The sequence below is a fragment of the Pseudophryne corroboree genome, chromosome 1, assembly GCF_028390025.1.
Source record: "Pseudophryne corroboree isolate aPseCor3 chromosome 1, aPseCor3.hap2, whole genome shotgun sequence".
Taxonomy (NCBI): Eukaryota; Metazoa; Chordata; class Amphibia; order Anura; family Myobatrachidae; genus Pseudophryne; species Pseudophryne corroboree.
In genome coordinates, this window is record NC_086444.1 from 116,121,011 (window position 1) to 116,139,355 (window position 18,345).

At 47.5% G+C, this 18,345-nt stretch overlaps 1 protein-coding gene and 1 pseudogene across 2 annotated transcripts in view; one reads left to right on the top strand and one right to left on the bottom strand.

Moving 5' to 3' along the window:
- The window catches only part of PLPP1 (phospholipid phosphatase 1), a 215,586-nt gene that overhangs the window by 32,110 nt on the left and 165,131 nt on the right, over positions 1-18,345 (bottom strand). For both annotated transcript variants that reach the window (XM_063962219.1, XM_063962208.1), the window contains exon 4: positions 5,368-5,425. In XM_063962219.1, the coding sequence (XP_063818289.1) occupies positions 5,368-5,425 (58 nt within the window). The remainder of the gene's footprint in view (positions 1-5,367; positions 5,426-18,345) is intronic.
- On the top strand, positions 4,133-4,251 carry LOC134936446 (5S ribosomal RNA; annotated as a pseudogene).

Consider the following 18,345-nt stretch of genomic DNA (forward strand, 5'->3'; position numbering starts at 1 on the left):
TTATCAGGAGATCGTCCAAGTACGGGATAATTAAAACTCCTTTTTTTCGAAGGAGTATCATCATTTCGGCCATTACCTTGGTAAATACCTTCGGAGCCATGGATAGACCAAACGGCAACGTCTGGAATTGGTAATGACAATCCTGTACCACAAATCTGAGGTACTCCTGGTGAGGATGGTAAATGGGGACATGCAGGTAAGCATCCTTGATGTCCAGTGATACCATGTAATCCCCCTCGCCCAGGCTTGCAATAACCGCCCTGAGCGATTCCATCTTGAACTTGAATTTTTTCATATATGTGTTCAAGGATTTCAAATTTAAAATGGGTCTCACCGAACCGTCCGGTTTCGGTACCACAAACATTGTGGAATAGTAACCCCGTCCTTGTTGAAGTAGGGACACCTTGACTATCACCTGCTGGGAATACAGCTTGTGAATTGCCTCTAGCACTGCCTCCCTGCCTGAGGGAGTTGTTGGCAAGGCAGATTTGAGGAAACGGCGGGGGGGAGACGTCTCGAATTCCAGCTTGTACCCCTGAGATACTACTTGAAGGATCCAGGGATCCACCCGTGAGCGAGCCCACTGATTGCTGAAGTTTTTGAGACGGGTCCCCACCGTACCCGGCTCCGCCTGTGGAGCCCCAGCGTCATGCGGTGGACTTGGAGGAAGCGGGGGAGGACTTTTGCTCCTGGGAACTGGCTGTATGCTGCAGCTTTTTCCCTCTGCCTCTGGGCAGAAAGGACGCGCCTTTAACCCGCTTGCCCTTATGGGGCCGAAAGGACTGTACCTGATAATACGGTGCTTTCTTTGGCTGTGAGGGAACATGGGGTAAAAATGCTGACTTCCCAGCTATTGCTGTGGAAACGAGGTCCGAGAGACCATCCCCGAACAACTCCTCACCTTTATAAGGCAAAACTTCCATGTGCCTTTTAGAATCTGCATCACCTGTCCACTGCCGAGTCCATAACCCTCTCCTGACAGAAATGGACATTGCACTTATTTTAGATGCCAGCCGGCAAATATCCCTCTGTGCATCTCTCATGTATAAGACTGCGTCTTTAATATGCTCTACGGTTAGCAATATAGTGTCCCTGTCTAGGGTATCAATATTTTCCGACAGGGAATCTGACCACGCAGCTGCAGCACTGCACATCCATGCTGAAGCAATAGCTGGTCTCAGTATAATACCTGTGTATATACAGACTTCAGGATAGCCTCCTGCTTTCTATCAGCAGGCTCCTTTAGGGCGGCCGTATCCGGAGACGGTAGTGCCACCTTCTTTGACAAGCGTGTGAGCGCTTTATCCACCCTAGGGGATGTTTCCCAACGTGACCTATCCTCTGGCGGGAAAGGGTACGTCATTAGTAACCTTTTAGAAATTACCAGTTTCTTATCGGGGGAAGCCCACGCTTCTTCACACACTTCATTTAATTCCTCAGATGGAGGAAAAACTACTGGTAGTTTTTTCTCTCCAAACATAATACCCTTTTTTGTGGTACCTGGGGTAACATCAGAAATGTGCAACACATTTTTCATAGCCTCAATCATGTAACGTGTGGCCCTATTGGAAGTTACATTTGTCTCATCGTCGTCGACACTGGAGTCAGTATCCGTGTCGACATCAGTGTCTGCCATCTGAGGTAGGGGGCGTTTTAGAGCCCCTGATGGCTTTTGAGACGCCTGGGCAGGCACAGGCTGAGAAGCCGGCTGTCCCATATTTGGTATGTCGTCAAACCTTTTATGTAAGGAGTCGACACTGTCCCGTAATTCCTTCCATATAACCATCCACTCAGGTGTCAGCCCCGCAGGGGGTGACATCACATTTATCGGCATCTGCTCCGCCTCCACATAAGCCTCATCAAACATGTCGACACAGCCGTACCGACACACCGCACACACACAGGGAATGCTCTGACAGAGGACAGGACCCCACAAAGCCCTTTGGGGAGACAGAGAGAGAGTATGCCAGCACACACCAGAGCGCTATATAACACAGGGATGAACACTATAACTGAGTGATTTTCCCTTATAGCTGCTTAAATATATATTGCTGCGCCTAAATTTAGTGCCCCCCCTCTCTTTTTTACCCTTTGTAGCTTGAAACTGCAGGGGAGAGCCTGGGAGCGATCCTTCCAGCGGAGCTGTGAGGGAAAAATGGCGCCGGTGTGCTGAGGGAGATAGTCCCGCCCCTTTTTCGGCTGACTTTTTCCCGCTTTTTTATGGATTCTGGCAGGGGTATTTTTCACATATATAGCCTCTGGGACTATATATTGTGATTATTTGCCAGCCAAGGTATTAATATTGCTGCTCAGGGCGCCCCCCCCCCAGCGCCCTGCACCCATCAGGACCGGAGTGTGAGGTGTGCATGAGGAGCAATGGCGCACAGCTGCAGTGCTGTGCGCTACCTTGTTGAAGACCGAAGTCTTCTGCCGCTGATTTTCAGGACCATCTTCATGCTTCTGGCTCTGTAAGGGGGACGGCGGCGCGGCTCCGGGACCGGACGATCGAGGTCGGGTCCTGTGTTCGATCCCTCTGGAGCTAATGGTGTCCAGTAGCCTAAGAAGCCCAAACTAGCTGCAAGCAGGTAGGTTCGCTTCTTCTCCCCTTAGTCCCTCGTAGCAGTGAGTCTGTTGCCAGCAGATCTCACTGAAAATAAAAAACCTAAAATATACTTTCTTTTCTAGGAGCTCAGGAGAGCCCCTAGTGTGCATCGAGCTCAGCCGGGCACAAGATTCTAACTGAAGTCTGGAGGAGGGTCATAGAGGGAGGAGCTAGTGCACACCAGTTAGACCAAAAGCTTTCTTTTAGTTGTGCCCAGTCTCCTGCGGAGCCGCTATTCCCCATGGTCCTTACGGAGTCCCAGCATCCACTTAGGACGTCAGAGAAAAGAAGATTCTTGTTTGGGCGCAATCTTTGTTTAGTCAAAAATTATAATATTGGGATTAAAACAAAACTTTTACTAATTCTTCACATAAAACTGCCTAATGGTTACTAGGCAACCGCAAGCTTTCCCCTTACATCGCATCTCTAATGACGTGGCTCCCTAACTCACATCATGTCTATGGTGACGCGGCTGTGTAGCCTAGCAACGCGGCAGAAGCTAGGATTACAGCTTCCGTCGGCAGTACATGGCGTACACACTGACCCGGCTGAGCAACTTAGCAGCACGGCGAAAGCGATAGTGACAGCTTCTGCTGGCGGGATGTCAGGGCATACTAGCCCATTAGTATATCCCCGCCCTTGGCCAGTGCGACTGTCTGAAAACCGAATAACAGGGTATTTAAACACTAAGGCCGATGCCCATAACAGGCTCGCCGGAAGTGAACAAGCCCGTTTAATGGGTGAAACGTGTTTTCCTCAGGGACCTCATTCATCGGACCACCCACATTGGGGCATAACTACTTTGATATACTCAGGACCTGGGCACCAATTGGTATTGTTGTACTATCTCTGTTTGTGGTTATGTTCATACTGGATGAGCTATCTGCATAATTCTTCTGCATACTACCTTGTCTATGGGACTACCCACATTGAGGGATAACCATTCCAAAATACCCTAGAACCAGGTCGTAATTGAGAATAATACATGGTAAACTATTCATTGATTAAACTCTCAGGTATATCCGATAACATACTAACCATACACTTATTCTCTATGCATGAATACACCCTTTAGGCCTGTCCTATTGATATAGATGTATCTGAAATTTTGAACATTACCTAGACTTAAATGGTCTGCTATCTTGCATATAAGGCTATGATGTTGTTATTGGACAACGTATGACCTCAATTGTGGTGGGATTGAATTCACCAACAAAACTGCTTTCAAGTCCAGTGTCTATAATAGCAGCTTATGCAGTATATACAATGCAAATTTTGTTTCTTTTGCTACTTTGATCTCTTCCTACACTTATTCAGTAGACTCTCATCCACGATTCAGAGGAGCAACCTTATATCAGGAGACCCTAGGGATATGTACCTCTGTCTAACATTGACAACAGATCCGCTACTCCTTTTCCTCTCTCCTCATCTTATTGGCTCTTCCTGAATATTATTTAACTCTCCAGAATCTATTGATTCATTCTATTCAGGTGCATGGTCATTAGCTAGTCAGAAATATCGGCCGTATTTTTCTACTACCACACCTCAACGAATATGCCCAATCTCGTCTGATCTTGGAAGCCAAATGGTGGTGGGCTGGGTTAGTACCTGGAAGGGAGACCTCCAGGGAATACCAAGTGTAGTAGGAAGGCACGAACAACTTATTCTGACATAAAAACTAACAGCATGATCACCATTTTACTTGTTTGTCTCTAATCTTAAATTGGCAATCATGCCTCTCTCATGCAAGCTCTATGTAGCAAAGAATGGTGAATAATATGGACATTTGGGATATGTATGTACCGCATTTGTTGAACTCTGCACCTGTGGTACTCTGAATCCGGTGTATAGGCCTTCCCTTACACTGATTGACCTAGCAAGGTCTTATTAATACAAACTGTTTTGTACTGATCCAAGGAAGACGCAGGTAGTACTGCTTGTGTCTACATTCCTGTCTAGAATTACTGTATGTATAGATGGATCAGAACATATTTTGTTTTTAGATATATGTTGCTTTTATGTTTGAGTTTGTCCTGAAGCTGTTGGATACAAATTTAATTTTCTGTGACGTATTAGTAAAATATATGTTTTAAATTGTAATACTGATTAACATTCTTGACTAAATAACAAAGAGTGCGCTTAAACAAGAGTCTTTTCTTGTTCTCTGTCAGCTCTCTGAGTCGGGGTGCACCGCCAAGCAGACATATCTAGGGAATTAACCCACCAATATAATTGTCCAATTTTGGTTCTTAAAACAATAGAACCTAATTAACTGATTAGTGCAGAATCACAACCCTCCTTTTCATAGAAAGTCGTTCAGTCAACACATGTTCGACAGGGGCAAAAGGTCTACATGTAAAAGGTAGACAGTGGGTAAGGCCGACGGGTACAAAAGGTTGACACAAGTTTGTTTCTGTATTTTTTGCGTGTCATTTTGTATATTTAGCCATATCTGGTTGGGGAAAAAAAAAAAAAAAACTTCATCAACAATCAACAATTTGTATTGTCCATGGTCATGTTGACACTTTGTATCTGTCGACCGTTTTCCTGTCAACCTTTTACCATACCATACAGGATATAGTATGTATTCCATTTATTTATATTACCCTGTTCTCTAGTGTCCAAACATCTCTGCCTGACAATGTAATACATGGTAAAAGTTACAGAAAGACAAAAGCAATGTATTTATCAAGAGCTGCAGGAATATATATGATCTAGGAACGTCACCAGAAGGTGCACATGGCCTTTATATGACCCATACTTACTGCTAGGAACAGCATGCAGTACATGGAGAAAGACGAGTGGCCGGAATAAAACGACAGCCTAAAAGAAAGAAGATGAGCAGCGTAAGTTATATTTTAACAACATTACGGTAAATACTACGTTTTAGTAAGTTGCTTCAGAACAAATTTTACAGTTAACACATTATAGAAAAAAAATTTTTTTTATCATCATTGGTTTATTTATATGGTGCCACAAGGGTTGCGTAGCGCCTAGCAAAGTATGTAAATAAATGTGCCAAATAGGAAAACAACGACTTGCAGAGCAAGATAATGTAGGACAAGTACAAGGTATATAAACATTGCTGCATCAGGGGACAGGACACTGAAATAATCCTCATGGTGGCAAAAACTGAGGGTTAGGTGCCGTAGTAGGGAGTATGGAGTAGAAAACAGTCTAATAGCTTACATTCTAAAGGGGAGGGGCAGACAGACGGACAACACATATAGGGTAGAAGTCAGCGTGGAACAGAGGGTTAGGATGAGAGATGGCTGGTTTTTATGAAAAAGTGGGTCTTTGAAGTTTTGTAGAGAGGTAGAGAATTCCAGAGGTAGGGAGCACCACGGGCAAAATCTTGGCGGCAGGAATTGGAGGAAGTAATTAGTTGGCAGGAGATGTGGCATGTATTTGTGGAGCAAAGAAGGCGGGTGGGAATGTAAAGGGAGATAAGGTCAGATATGTAAATGGGGGCTTTGTAAGTGAGTGTAATGCTGGCCATACACTGGGCCAATATCATGTACGAATACACGATATTGACCCGTCATTCAACCCATTGCATGCACATCGTACATGTTTTGGGTGCGAATATGGGGGCTAATTCAGGTTGGATCGCAAATCGCGATCCAACCGGAATGATTGCGATTGCCCCGCGGGCACAGCGCCCATCCTGAATTAGGCCCATGATGCGATGTGAGGCATACGCTGCACATATGATCAGTAGATCCCGGCCGCTGGCAACTGTGGAGGTGTGATAGATCGTACGGGGGGGGGGGAACAGCTTGCATCCAATGCAGTTATTCTAATGTATGGGTGGCATAGGAAGCTTGGATTTGCTTAGGAAGGGGAACTAGCATATGGCTTGTAAGAGAGGGGAGGCGGACGACGTAGGTTTGGAATGGAATATGAGCCAGGCACCAGCACTGAGGACAGATTGGAGAGGAGAGAGGCAGTTATCAGAGAGGCCAGATAGGAAGGAGATTACATTAGTCCAATCTGGAGTTGGCCAGTGAGTGGATGAGGGTCTTAGTAGCATCTAGTGTGAGAGAGTCTGATCCTGGAAATATTTTTGAGACGGAAACGGCAGGACTGCAAGAGGTACTGAACGTTTAATTTTAAAGGAAAGGGTGGAATTAAGGATTAACTGCAAGACAGCGCACTAGGGGGCTAGAGGAGATAGTTGTGCCGTCAATAGATAATGAGGTTGTACGGGAGGGTGGGAAGATGACCAGCTCAATCTTAGACATATAAGTTTAAGAAAAGTGCTGGGACATCTAAGAAGAGATCGCAGGGAGACAGTTGGAGATACGAGTGGGGAGAGAGGTGGAGGTCAGGGGAAGATTTCAGTATCATCAGCATAGAGATGATATTGGAAGTCAAAAGAGCGAATGAGCTCACCTAAAGAGGACGTATAGAGAGAAAAGGAGGGGTTCAAGAACAGAACACTGGGGGACACCTACTGTTAGGGGAAGTGCGGGGGAGGAGTCATGAGAGGAGACAGAGAAGGAGCAGAGGGTAGCAGGTCCTCAGGAGTATATGTTACATTAATTCTGGTTTGTGACCAATAAGGTTTAACTTAAAGGGACACAATGGTCAAAATCCTTTATAGACAAGACTTTATTGAGGGCTTTTTTGTTTTCAGATTACTGCTGTTAACGCTCACATGTCTATATACTGGTGAGCTGCTTATGTTTTCCAGTAGCTTTTCCCACATTCTGTGGGAGTTATCATATCACACTGAAAATAATAATTAGATGCATTTGCCACTAGTCAGGTTATCTACACTGGAGAATTCAGTCATCTAACGCAGGCCAATAGAGAATAGAGCAAGGTGAGGCTGACTGATGTGTGAGGCTCATAGAAAGACACAATGGATCCACACAATGATCTTTTTGGGTGCTCCACTTTCCTCCCACCATCCAAAAACATACTGGCAAGTTTATAGGCTTCTAATAAAACGTGTGTGTGTGTGTGTGTGTGTGTGTGTGTGTGTGTGTGTGTGTGTGTGTGTGTGTGTTATATATATACACACACATATACATGTATATACATACATACATACATACATACACATATACATACAACCATACAGCCATGGCCATAAGTTTTGAGATTGACAAAAATATTAATTTTCACCGGGTCTGCTGCCTCAGTTTTTATGATGGCAGTTTGTATATATTCCAGAATGTCATGGAGAATGATCAGATGAATTGCAATTATACATATATGCACATAAACACACAAATGAAACATCTGGCATTTTATTTTCCTACAACACACACTAAGAAAAAGCCTTAATAGGTGATGAGAAGTACAGTACATGGTCTGTAGAGGGTATGTTTGCAGCCTCTGTCTGGGATCTCTTCTATAGAAAGAGAATACAATCTTCCGTTTCTACCCATGGGTAAAGACAGGTAAGTTGTCCATTGCTGGTGCTTGACATCCACGCAGTAACACACATTTCCTGTATGTGGAAGAGCTTCAGGTACATGCAACGTGGCAACATACCACAGTCCAGACAAAAATGTCAATTACAAGGCAAATAAAGCCTCTTACCCCATGTAACACTATCACTGGCCATTGTCCGCAGAGAGAAAATGAGATTTGAGACTTTAATGTAACAGCATTGATTTTTATAGAACTATAGTTAAGTCTAAATGGATATGAAGCTTCCGGCTCCTCATATTACTGATTGCTTTTCCATTATGGAAAGGAGAACATATTAGTAAAGGGTATTGATATACTCCATACTGGGAGAGGTCTGCTGCTGGGAATCCGCACAGATACTCCCTCCCAATGGGCGCTCTTACGGACAGTGTGTTTCCTCAGACATCAGTCATTTATGTAGAGCTAATGCCTTGGCGCATACTGCACACACAAGTAGGACTTGATGCCCATTACCAACCCCCGTCCATTCTTTAACCCATCACACAGACCAGCGCAAAAAGGATAAATCAGCTTGGCTTAACAAAGGGCTGGAATTATCTCCCCACCACTCCAGCAAGCGATGTGTGAGCTCCTGTCTGCTGCACTGTGCACAGGGAAACAGTGCCTGCTCCAAGAATCGGATGCTGCAATTCTTCGGTGTCCTTTAACCACTGAGCCTACTCCACCTGTCCAGAGGACCAGTAAATCAGATGACAGTATATGATTCTCATATTAGAATCCATCAAAAACCTTCAAAACCTAAAACCACTTATATATTATGTCTGAGTCACTGGATGCCTTGGAGTAGCAGATGCCATTTACAAGGTCAATGCTAAGAGGGCCTCAGAGTTCACCATCCATCCATAGCAGGCTGACAGGGCGTACCAGCTGCTGTAGAGCGGCCGCACTCAGACCATGCACATGTTGTGTACTGTCCCCTATGGTCAGAACGGTTTCATCTTACACATATGTTGGCACCTGCTGCTGCCACTGGAGAATACAGGAACACGGAATATAAAAGATATCAACTACGGACACAAAAATAAAGTTCCTGGCAGCAGGTGGCGAGGCCAGGTGCCCAAAATAGTACATACCAATTACATTAGTAACAGAGCCCTGGTAAAGTCATAAGCTAGCACTGATTGCCAAATACCTTCACTTACTCCCTCCAGCAAACTCAGAGCCGGACAAGAATCTCAATTTCACGTAGCTAAAAAAAAATAAAAAAATACTTTTCTCTGACGTCCTAGTGGATGCTGGGAACTCCGTAAGGACCATGGGAACTCCGTAAGGACCATGGGGAATAGACGGGCTCCGCAGGAGACTGGGCACTCTAAAAAAAGATTAGGTACTATCTGGTGTGCACTGGCTCCTCCCTCTATGCCCCTCCTCCAGACCCCAGTTAGAATCTGTGCCCGGCCAGAGCTGGGTGCTCCTAGTGGGCTCTCCTGAGCTTACTAGAAAAGAAAGTATTTATTAGGTTTTTTATTTTCAGTGAGCTTCTGCTGGCAACAGACTCACTGCTACGTGGGACTAAGGGGAGAGAAGCAAACCTACCTGCTTGCAGCTAGCTTGTGCTTCTTAGGCTACTGGACACCATTAGCTCCAGAGGATTCGAACACAGGCACCTGTCCTCGATCGTCCGTTCTCGGAGCCGCGCCGCCGTCCCCCTTGCAGAGCCAGAAGAACAGAGCTGGAAGACGACGAAATCGGCGGCTGAAGACTCCTGTCTTCATTAAGGTAGCGCACAGCACCGCAGCTGTGCGCCATTGCTCCCAGCACACTTACACACTCCGGTCACTGTAGGGTGCAGGGCGCTGGGGGGGAGGGGGGGGGGGGGCCACCCTGGGCTGCAATTGAGGTACCTTTGGCACAAAAACATACATATATACAGTCTAGCAATGTATATATGTAAAAAACCCCGCCATTTTTTACAAGAAATGCGGGACAGAAGCCCGCCACTGAGGGGGCGGGGCCTTCTTACTCAGCACACCAGCGCCATTTTCCCTTCACAGCTCCGCTGGAAGCAGCTCCCCAGGCTCTTCCCTGCAGTATCCAGGTACAAGACGGGTTAAAAAGAGAGGGGGGCACATAAATTTAGGCGCAAATCAATACAAAAAAAGCAGCTATTGGGAAAATCACTTATTAGCAGTGAAAATCCCTGTGTTATATAGCGCTGTGGTGTGTGCTGGCATACTCTCTCTCTGTCTCCCCAAAGGACTTTGTGGGGTTCTGTCCTCAGTCTGAGCATTCCCTGTGTGTGTGCGGTGTGTTGGTACGGCTGTGTCGACATGTTTGATGAGGAAGGTTACGTGGAGGCGGAGCAAGGGCAGATAAGTGTGGTATCGCCCCCGTCGGGGCCGACACCTGATTGGATGGATATGTGGAAGGTCTTAAATGACAATGTAAACTCCTTACATAAAAGGTTTGATGATGCTGCAGCCTTGGGACAGCCGGGGTCTCAGCCCGCGCCTGCCCAGGCGTCTCAGAAGCCGTCAGGGGCTCATAAACGCCCTCTATCTCAGATGGTTGACACAGATGCCGACACGGAGTCCGACTCCAGTGTCGACGATGATGAGGCACATTTACAGTCTAAAATGACCAAGGCCATCCGATACATGATTATTGCAATGAAAGATGTATTACACATTTCTGAGAGTAACCCGGTTAATACCAAGAGGGTTTATATGTTTGGGGAGAAAAAGCAGCCAGTGACTTTTCCCCCATCTGATGAATTAAATGAATTGTGTGAAGAAGCGTGGAGTTCCCCTGATAAGAAATTGGTGATTTCTAAGAGGTTACTGATGGCGTACCCTTTCCCGCCAACGGACAGGTTACGTTGGGAAACATCCCCTAGGGTGGACAAGGCGCTGACACGCTTATCTAAAAAGGTGGCCCTGCCGTCTCAGGATACGGCCGCCCTAAAGGAGCCTGCGGATAGAAAGCAGGAAGCTATCCTGAAGTCAGTGTATACACACTCTGGTACTCTACTGAGACCTGCTATTGCTTCAGCCTGGATGTGTAGTGCTGTAGCAGCGTGGACAGATACTCTGTTAGACGACATAGATTCCCTCGACAGAGATACTGTTTTGCTAACCCTGGGCCTTATCAAAGACGTCGTCTTATATATGCGAGATGCTCAGAGGGACATTTGCCTGCTGGGCTCTAGAATTAATGCTATGTCCATTTCTGCCAGGAGGGTCTTATGGACTCGGCAATGGACAGGGGATGCTGATTCTAAAAAAAAAATGGAGGTTTTGCCTTATAAGGGTGAGGAGTTGTTTGGGGGCAGTCTGTCGGACCTCGTGTCTACAGCGACAGCTGGAAAGTCCACTTTCTTGCCTCAGGTTTCCTCACAGCCTAAGAAAGCACCGTATTATCAAATGCAGTCCTTTGGTTCCCAAAAAGGCAAGAGGGTCAGGGGTGCATCCTTTCTTGCCAGAGGCAAGGGTAGAGGTAAGAAGCTGCACCATGCAGCAAGTTCCCAGGAACAAAAGTCCTCCCCTGCTTCCACTAAGTCCACCGCATGACGTGGGGGCTCCATAGGCGGAGCCAGGTGCGGTGGGGGCGCGTCTCCGAAACTTCAGCAGCCAGTGGATTCGTTCACAGGTGGATCTCTGGGCTATACAAATTGTATCTCAGGGATACAAGCTGGAATTCGAAGTGACCCCCCCCCCCCCCCCCCGCCGTTACCTCAAATCAGCCTTGCCAGCTTCCCCCATGTAAAGGGAGGTAGTGCTGGCGGCAATTCACAAGCTGTACCTCCAGCAAGTGATTGTCAGGGTCCCCCTCCTTCAACAGGGAAGGGGTTACTATTCCACAATGTTTGTGGTACCGAAACCAGACGGTTCAGTGAGACCCATTCTGAATCTAAAGTCCTTGAACACTTATATAAAGAAATTCAAGTTCAAAATGGAATCGCTCAGAGCGGTTATTGCAAGCTTGGAAGAGGGGGATTTTATGGTGTCGCTGGACATCAAAGATGCTTACTTGCATGTCCCCATTTATCCACCTCACCAGGAGTACCTCAGATTTGTGGTACAGGACTGTCATTACCAGTTCCAGACGTTGCCGTTTGGCCTGTCCACGGCACCGAGAATATTTACCAAGGTAATGGCCGAAATGATGATACTCCTTCGGCAGAAGGGAGTTATAATTATCCCGTACTTGGACGATCTCCTCATAAAGGCGAGGTCCAGGGAGCAGTTGTTGATCAGCGTAACACTCTCTCAGGAAGTGTTACTACAGCACGGCTGGATTCTGAATGTTCCAAAGTCGCAGCTGATTCCTACGACGCGTCTGCTCTTCCTGGGCATGATTCTGGACACAGAACAGAAGAAGGTGTTTCTCCCGGTGGAGAAGGCCCAGGAATTAGCATCTCTGGTCAGGGACCTCCTGAAACCAAAACAGGTATCGGTGCATCACTGCACGCGAGTCCTGGGAAAGATGGTGGCTTCATACGAAGCCATTCCCTTCGGCAGGTTCCATGCAAGGATCTTTCAGTGGGATCTGTTGGACAAGTGGTCCGGATCGCATCTTCAGATGCATCGGCTGATCACCCTGTCCCCAAGGGCCAGGGTGTCTCTTCTGTGGTGGCTGCAGAGTGCTAACCTTCTCGAGGGCCGCAGGTTCGGCATACAGGACTGGGTCCTGGTGACCACGGATGCAAGCCTCCGAGGGTGGGGGGCAGTCACTCGGGGAAGAAACTTCCAAGGACTGTGGTCAAGTCTGGAGACTTCTCTACACATAAATATACTGGAATTAAGGGCCATTTACAACGCCCTGAGTCAAGCAGAGCCCCTGCTTCGAAACCGGCCAGTGCTGATTCAGTCAGACAACATCACGGCGGTCGCCCATGTAAACCACCAGGGCGGCACAAGAAGCAGGATGGCAATGGCGGAAGCCACAAAGATTCTTCGATGGGAGGAGAATCACGTGCAAGCACTGTCAGCAGTGTTCATTCCGGGAGTGGACAACTGGGAAGCAGACTTCCTCAGCAGACACGACCTCCACCCGGGAGAGTGGGGACTTCATCAGGAAGTCTTCCAACTGATTGCAAACCAATGGGAACTGCCACAGGTGGACATGATGGCGTCCCGCCTCAACAAAAAGCTAAAAAGATATTGCGCCAGGTCAAGGGACCCTCAGGCGATCGCTGTGGACGCCCTAGTGACACCGTGGGTGTGCCAGTCGGTATATGTGTTTCCTCCTCTTCCTCTCATACCAAAAGTACTGAGAATAGTAAGAAAGAGAGGAATAAGAACAATACTCATTGTTCCGGACTGGCCAAGAAGGACTTGGTACCCGGAACTGCAAGAAATGCGCACAGAGGACCCATGGCCTCTGCCTCTCAGACAGGACTTGCTGCAACAAGGGCCCTGTCTGTTCCAAGACTTACCGCGGCTGCGTTTGACGGCATGGCGGTTGAACGCCGGATCCTATCGGAAAAAGGCATTCCGGATGAAGTTATTTCTACGCTGATAAAAGCTAGGAAAGACGTGACAGCAAAACATTATCACCGTATATGGCGGAAGTATGTTGCTTGGTGTGAGGCCAGGAAGGCCCCTACAGAGGAATTCCAGCTGGGTCGATTCCTGCACTTTCTACAGTCAGGGGTGACTATGGGCCTAAAATTGGGGTCCATAAAGGTCCAGATTTCGGCCCTATCCATTTTCTTTCAAAAAGAACTGGCTTCACTGCCTGAGGTTCAGACATTTGTTAAGGGAGTGCTGCATATTCAGCCCCCTTTTGTGCCACCAGTGGCACCCTGGGATCTTAACGTTGTGTTGGATTTCCTGAAATCCCACTGGTTTGAGCCACTTAAGACCGTGGAACTAAAGTATCTCACGTGGAAAGTGTTCATGCTGTTGGCCTTAGCATCGGCTAGGCGTGTGTCGGAATTGGCGGCTTTGTCATGTAAAAGCCCTTATCTGATCTTCCATATGGACAGGGCAGAATTGAGGACTCGTCCCCAATTTCTCCCAAAGGTGGTGTCATCGTTTCATTTGAACCAACCTATTGTGGTGCCTGCGGCTACTCGGGACTTGGAGGACTCCAAGTTGCTGGACGTAGTCAGGGCTTTGAAAATATATGTTTCCAGAACGGCTGGAGTCAGGAAGACTGACTCGCTGTTTATCTTGCATGCACCCAACAAGCTGGGTGCTCCTGCTTCAAAGCAAACTATTGCTCGCTGGATCTGTAGCACGATTCAGCAGGCTCATTCTGCGGCTGGCTTGCCGCATCCAAAATCGGTAAAAGCCCATTCCACAAGGAAGGTGGGCTCTTCTTGGGCGGCTGCCCGAAGGGTCTCGGCATTACAGCTTTGCCGAGCTGCTACTTGGTCGGGTTCAAACACATTTGCAAAGTTCTACAAGTTTGATACCCTGGCTGAGGAGGACCTTGTGTTTGCTCATTCGGTGCTGCAGAGTCATCCGCACTCTCCCGCCCGTTTGGGAGCTTTGGTATAATCCCCATGGTCCTTACGGAGTTCCCAGCATCCACTAGGACGTCAGAGAAAATAAGAATTTACTCACCGGTATTTCTATTTCTCGTAGTCCTTAGTGGATGCTGGGCGCCCGTCCCAAGTGCGGACTCTCTGCAATACGTGTATATAGTTATTGCTTAAAATAAGAATTTACTTACCGATAATTCTATTTCTCGTAGTCCGTAGTGGATGCTGGGGACTCCGTCAGGACCATGGGGAATAGCGGCTCCGCAGGAGACAGGGCACAAAAGCAAGCTTTTAGGATCACATGGTGTGTACTGGCTCCTCCCCCTATGACCCTCCTCCAAGCCTCAGTTAGGTACTGTGCCCGGACGAGCGTACACAATAAGGAAGGATCTTGAATCCCGGGTAAGACTCATACCAGCCACACCAATCACACCGTACAACTTGTGATCTGAACCCAGTTAACAGTATGATAACAAAGAAGTAGCCTCTTAAAAAAGATGGCTCACAACAATAATAACCCAATTTTTGTAACAATGACTATGTACAAGTAATGCAGACAATCCGCACTTGGCATGGGCGCCCAGCATCCACTACGGACTACGAGAAATAGAATTATCGGTAAGTAAATTCTTATTTTCTCTAACGTCCTAGTGGATGCTGGGGACTCCGTCAGGACCATGGGGATTATACCAAAGCTCCCAAACGGGCGGGAGAGTGCGGATGACTCTGCAGCACCGAATGAGAGAACTCCAAGTCCTCTTTAGCCAGAGTATCAAATTTGTAAAATTTTACAAACGTGTTCTCCCCTGACCACGTAGCTGCTCTGCAAAGTTGTAATGCCGAGACCCCTCGGGCAGCCGCCCAAGATGAGCCCACCTTCCTTGTGGAGTGGGCTTTTACAGTTTTAGGCTGTGGCAGGCCTGCCACAGAATGTGCAAGTTGAATTGTGCTACAGATCCAACGAGCAATCGTCTGCTTAGACGCAGGAGCACCCATCTTGTTGGGTGCATACAAGATAAACAACGAGTCAGATTTTCTGACTCCAGCTGTCCTTGAAATATATATTTTCAATGCTCTGACAACGTCCAGTAACTTGGAGTCCTCCAAGTCGCTAGTAGCCGCAGGCACCACAATAGGCTGGTTCAAGTGAAAAGCCGAAACCACCTTAGGGAGAAAATGAGGACGTGTCCGCAGTTCTGCCCTGTCCGAATGGAAAATCAGATATGGGCTTTTGTACGATAAAGCCGCCAACTCTGAAACTCTCCTGGCTGAAGCCAGGGCCAATAGCATGGTTACTTTCCATGTAAGATACTTCAAATCTACCGATTTGAGAGGCTCAAACCAATGAGATTTGAGAAATTCCAAAACTACGTTTAGATCCCACGGTGCCACTGGAGGCACAATTGGGGGTTGTATATGTAGTACACCCTTGACAAAAGTTTGTACTTCAGGCACTGAAGCCAATTCTTTCTGGAAGAAGATTGATAAGGCCGAAATTTGAACTTTAATAGACCCCAATTTGAGGCCCATAGACAATCCTGCCTGCAGGAAATGTAGGAATCGACCCAATTGAAATTCTTCCGTTGGGGCCTTCTTGGCCTCACACCACGCAACATATTTTCTCCAAATGCGGTGATAATGTTGTGCGGTCACTTCCTTCCTAGCTTTAATCAAGGTAGGAATAACTTCCTCTGGAATGCCCTTTTCTTTTAGAATCCGGCGTTCAACCGCCATGCCGTCAAACGCAGTCGCGGTAAGTCTTGGAACATACAAGGTCCCTGCTGAAGCAGATCCCTTCTTAGAGGTAGAGGCCACGGATCTTCCGTGAGCATCTCTTGAAGTTCCGGATACCAAGTTCTTCTTGGCCAATCCGGAGCCACTAGTATTGTTCTTACTCCCCTTTTCCATATAATTCTCAGTACCTTTGGTATGAGAGGCAGAGGAGGAAACACATACACTGACTGGTACACCCACGGTGTTACCAGAGCGTCCACAGCTATTGCCTGAGGGTCTCTTGACCTGGCGCAATATCTGTCCAGTTTTTTGTTGAGGCGAGACGCCATCATGTCCACCTTTGGTTTTTCCCAATGGTTCACAATCATGTGGAAAACTTCCGGATGAAGTCCCCACTCTCCCGGGTGAAGGTCATGTCTGCTGAGGAAGTCTGCTTCCCAGTTGTCCACTCCCGGGATGAACACTGCTGACAGTGCTATGACATGATTTTCCGCCCAGCGAAGAATCCTTGCAGCTTCTGTCATTGCTCTTCTGCTTCTCGTGCCGCCTTGTCTGTTTACGTGGGCGACTGCCGTGATGTTGTCCGACTGGATCAACACCGGCTGACCCTGAAGCAGCGGTTTCGCCAAGCTTAGAGCATTGTAGATCGCTCTTAGCTCTAGTATATTTATGTGAAGAGACGTCTCCAGGTTTGACCATACACCCTGGAAGTTTCTTCCCTGTGTGACTGCTCCCCAGCCCCGTAGGCTGGCATCCGTAGTCACCAGGACCCAGTCCTGTATGCCGAACCTGCGGCCCTCTAACAGATGGGCACTCTGCAACCACCACAGGAGAGACAACCTCGTCCTTGGTGACAGTGTTATCCGCTGATGCATGTGCAGATGCGATCCGGACCATTTGTCCAGCAGATCCCACTGAAATATTCGTGCATGGAATCTGCCGAATGGAATTGCTTCGTAAGAAGCCACCATCTTTCCCAGGACTCTTGTGCATTGATGTACTGACACATTTCCTGGTTTTAGGAGGTTCCTGACAAGTTCGGATAACTCCCTTGCTTTCTCCTCCGGGAGAAACACCTTTTTCTGAACCGTGTCCAGAATCATTCCCAGGAACAGCAGACGTGTTGTCGGGGACAATTGAGATTTTGGAAGATTCAGAATCCACCCGTGTTGTTGAAGCACTACTTGGGTTAGTGCTACACCGACTTCCAGCTGTTCTCTGGACTTTGCCCTTATCAGGAGATCGTCCAAGTAAGGGATAATTAATACGCCTTTTCTTCGTAGAAGAACCATCATTTCGGTCATTACCTTGGTAAAGACCCGAGGTGCCGTGGACAAACCAAACGGCAGCGTTTGAAACTGATAATGACAGTCTTGTATCACGAACCTGAGATACCCTTGGTGTGAGGGGTAAATTGGGACATGCAGATAAGCATCTTTTATGTCCAGGGACACCATGAAGTCCCCTTCTTCCAGATTCGCTATCACTGCTCTTAGTGACTCCATCTTGAACTTGAATTTCTGTATGTACAGGTTCAAGGATTTCAGATTTAGAATAGGTCTTACCGAACCGTCCGGCTTCGGTACCACAAATAGTGTGGAATAATACCCCTTTCCCTGTTGTAGGAGGGGTACCTTGACTATCACCTGCTGAGAATACAGCTTGTAAATGGCTTCCAATACCGTCGCCCTTTCTGAGGGAGACGTTGGTAAAGCAGACTTTAGGAAACGGCGAGGGGGAGATCTTTCGAATTCCAACATGTAACCCTGAGATACTATCTGAGGATCCACGGGTCCACCTGTGAGCGAGCCCACTGATTGCTGAAAATCTTTAGTCGACCCCCCACCGCTCCTGAGTCCGCTTGTAAAGCCCCAGCGTCATGCTGATGGCTTTGTAGAACCCGGGGCGGGCTTCTGGTCCTGGGCAGGGGCTGCTTGCTGCCCTCTCTTACCCTTTCCTCTGCCTCGTGGCAGATAAGACTGTCCTTTTGCCCGCTTGTTTTTATAGGAGCGAAAGGACTGCGGCTGAAAAGACGGTGTCTTTTTCTGTTGGGAGGGGGTCTGAGGTAAAAAAGTGGATTTGCCGGCAGTTGCCGTGGCCACCAGATCCGATAGACCAACCCCAAATAATTCCT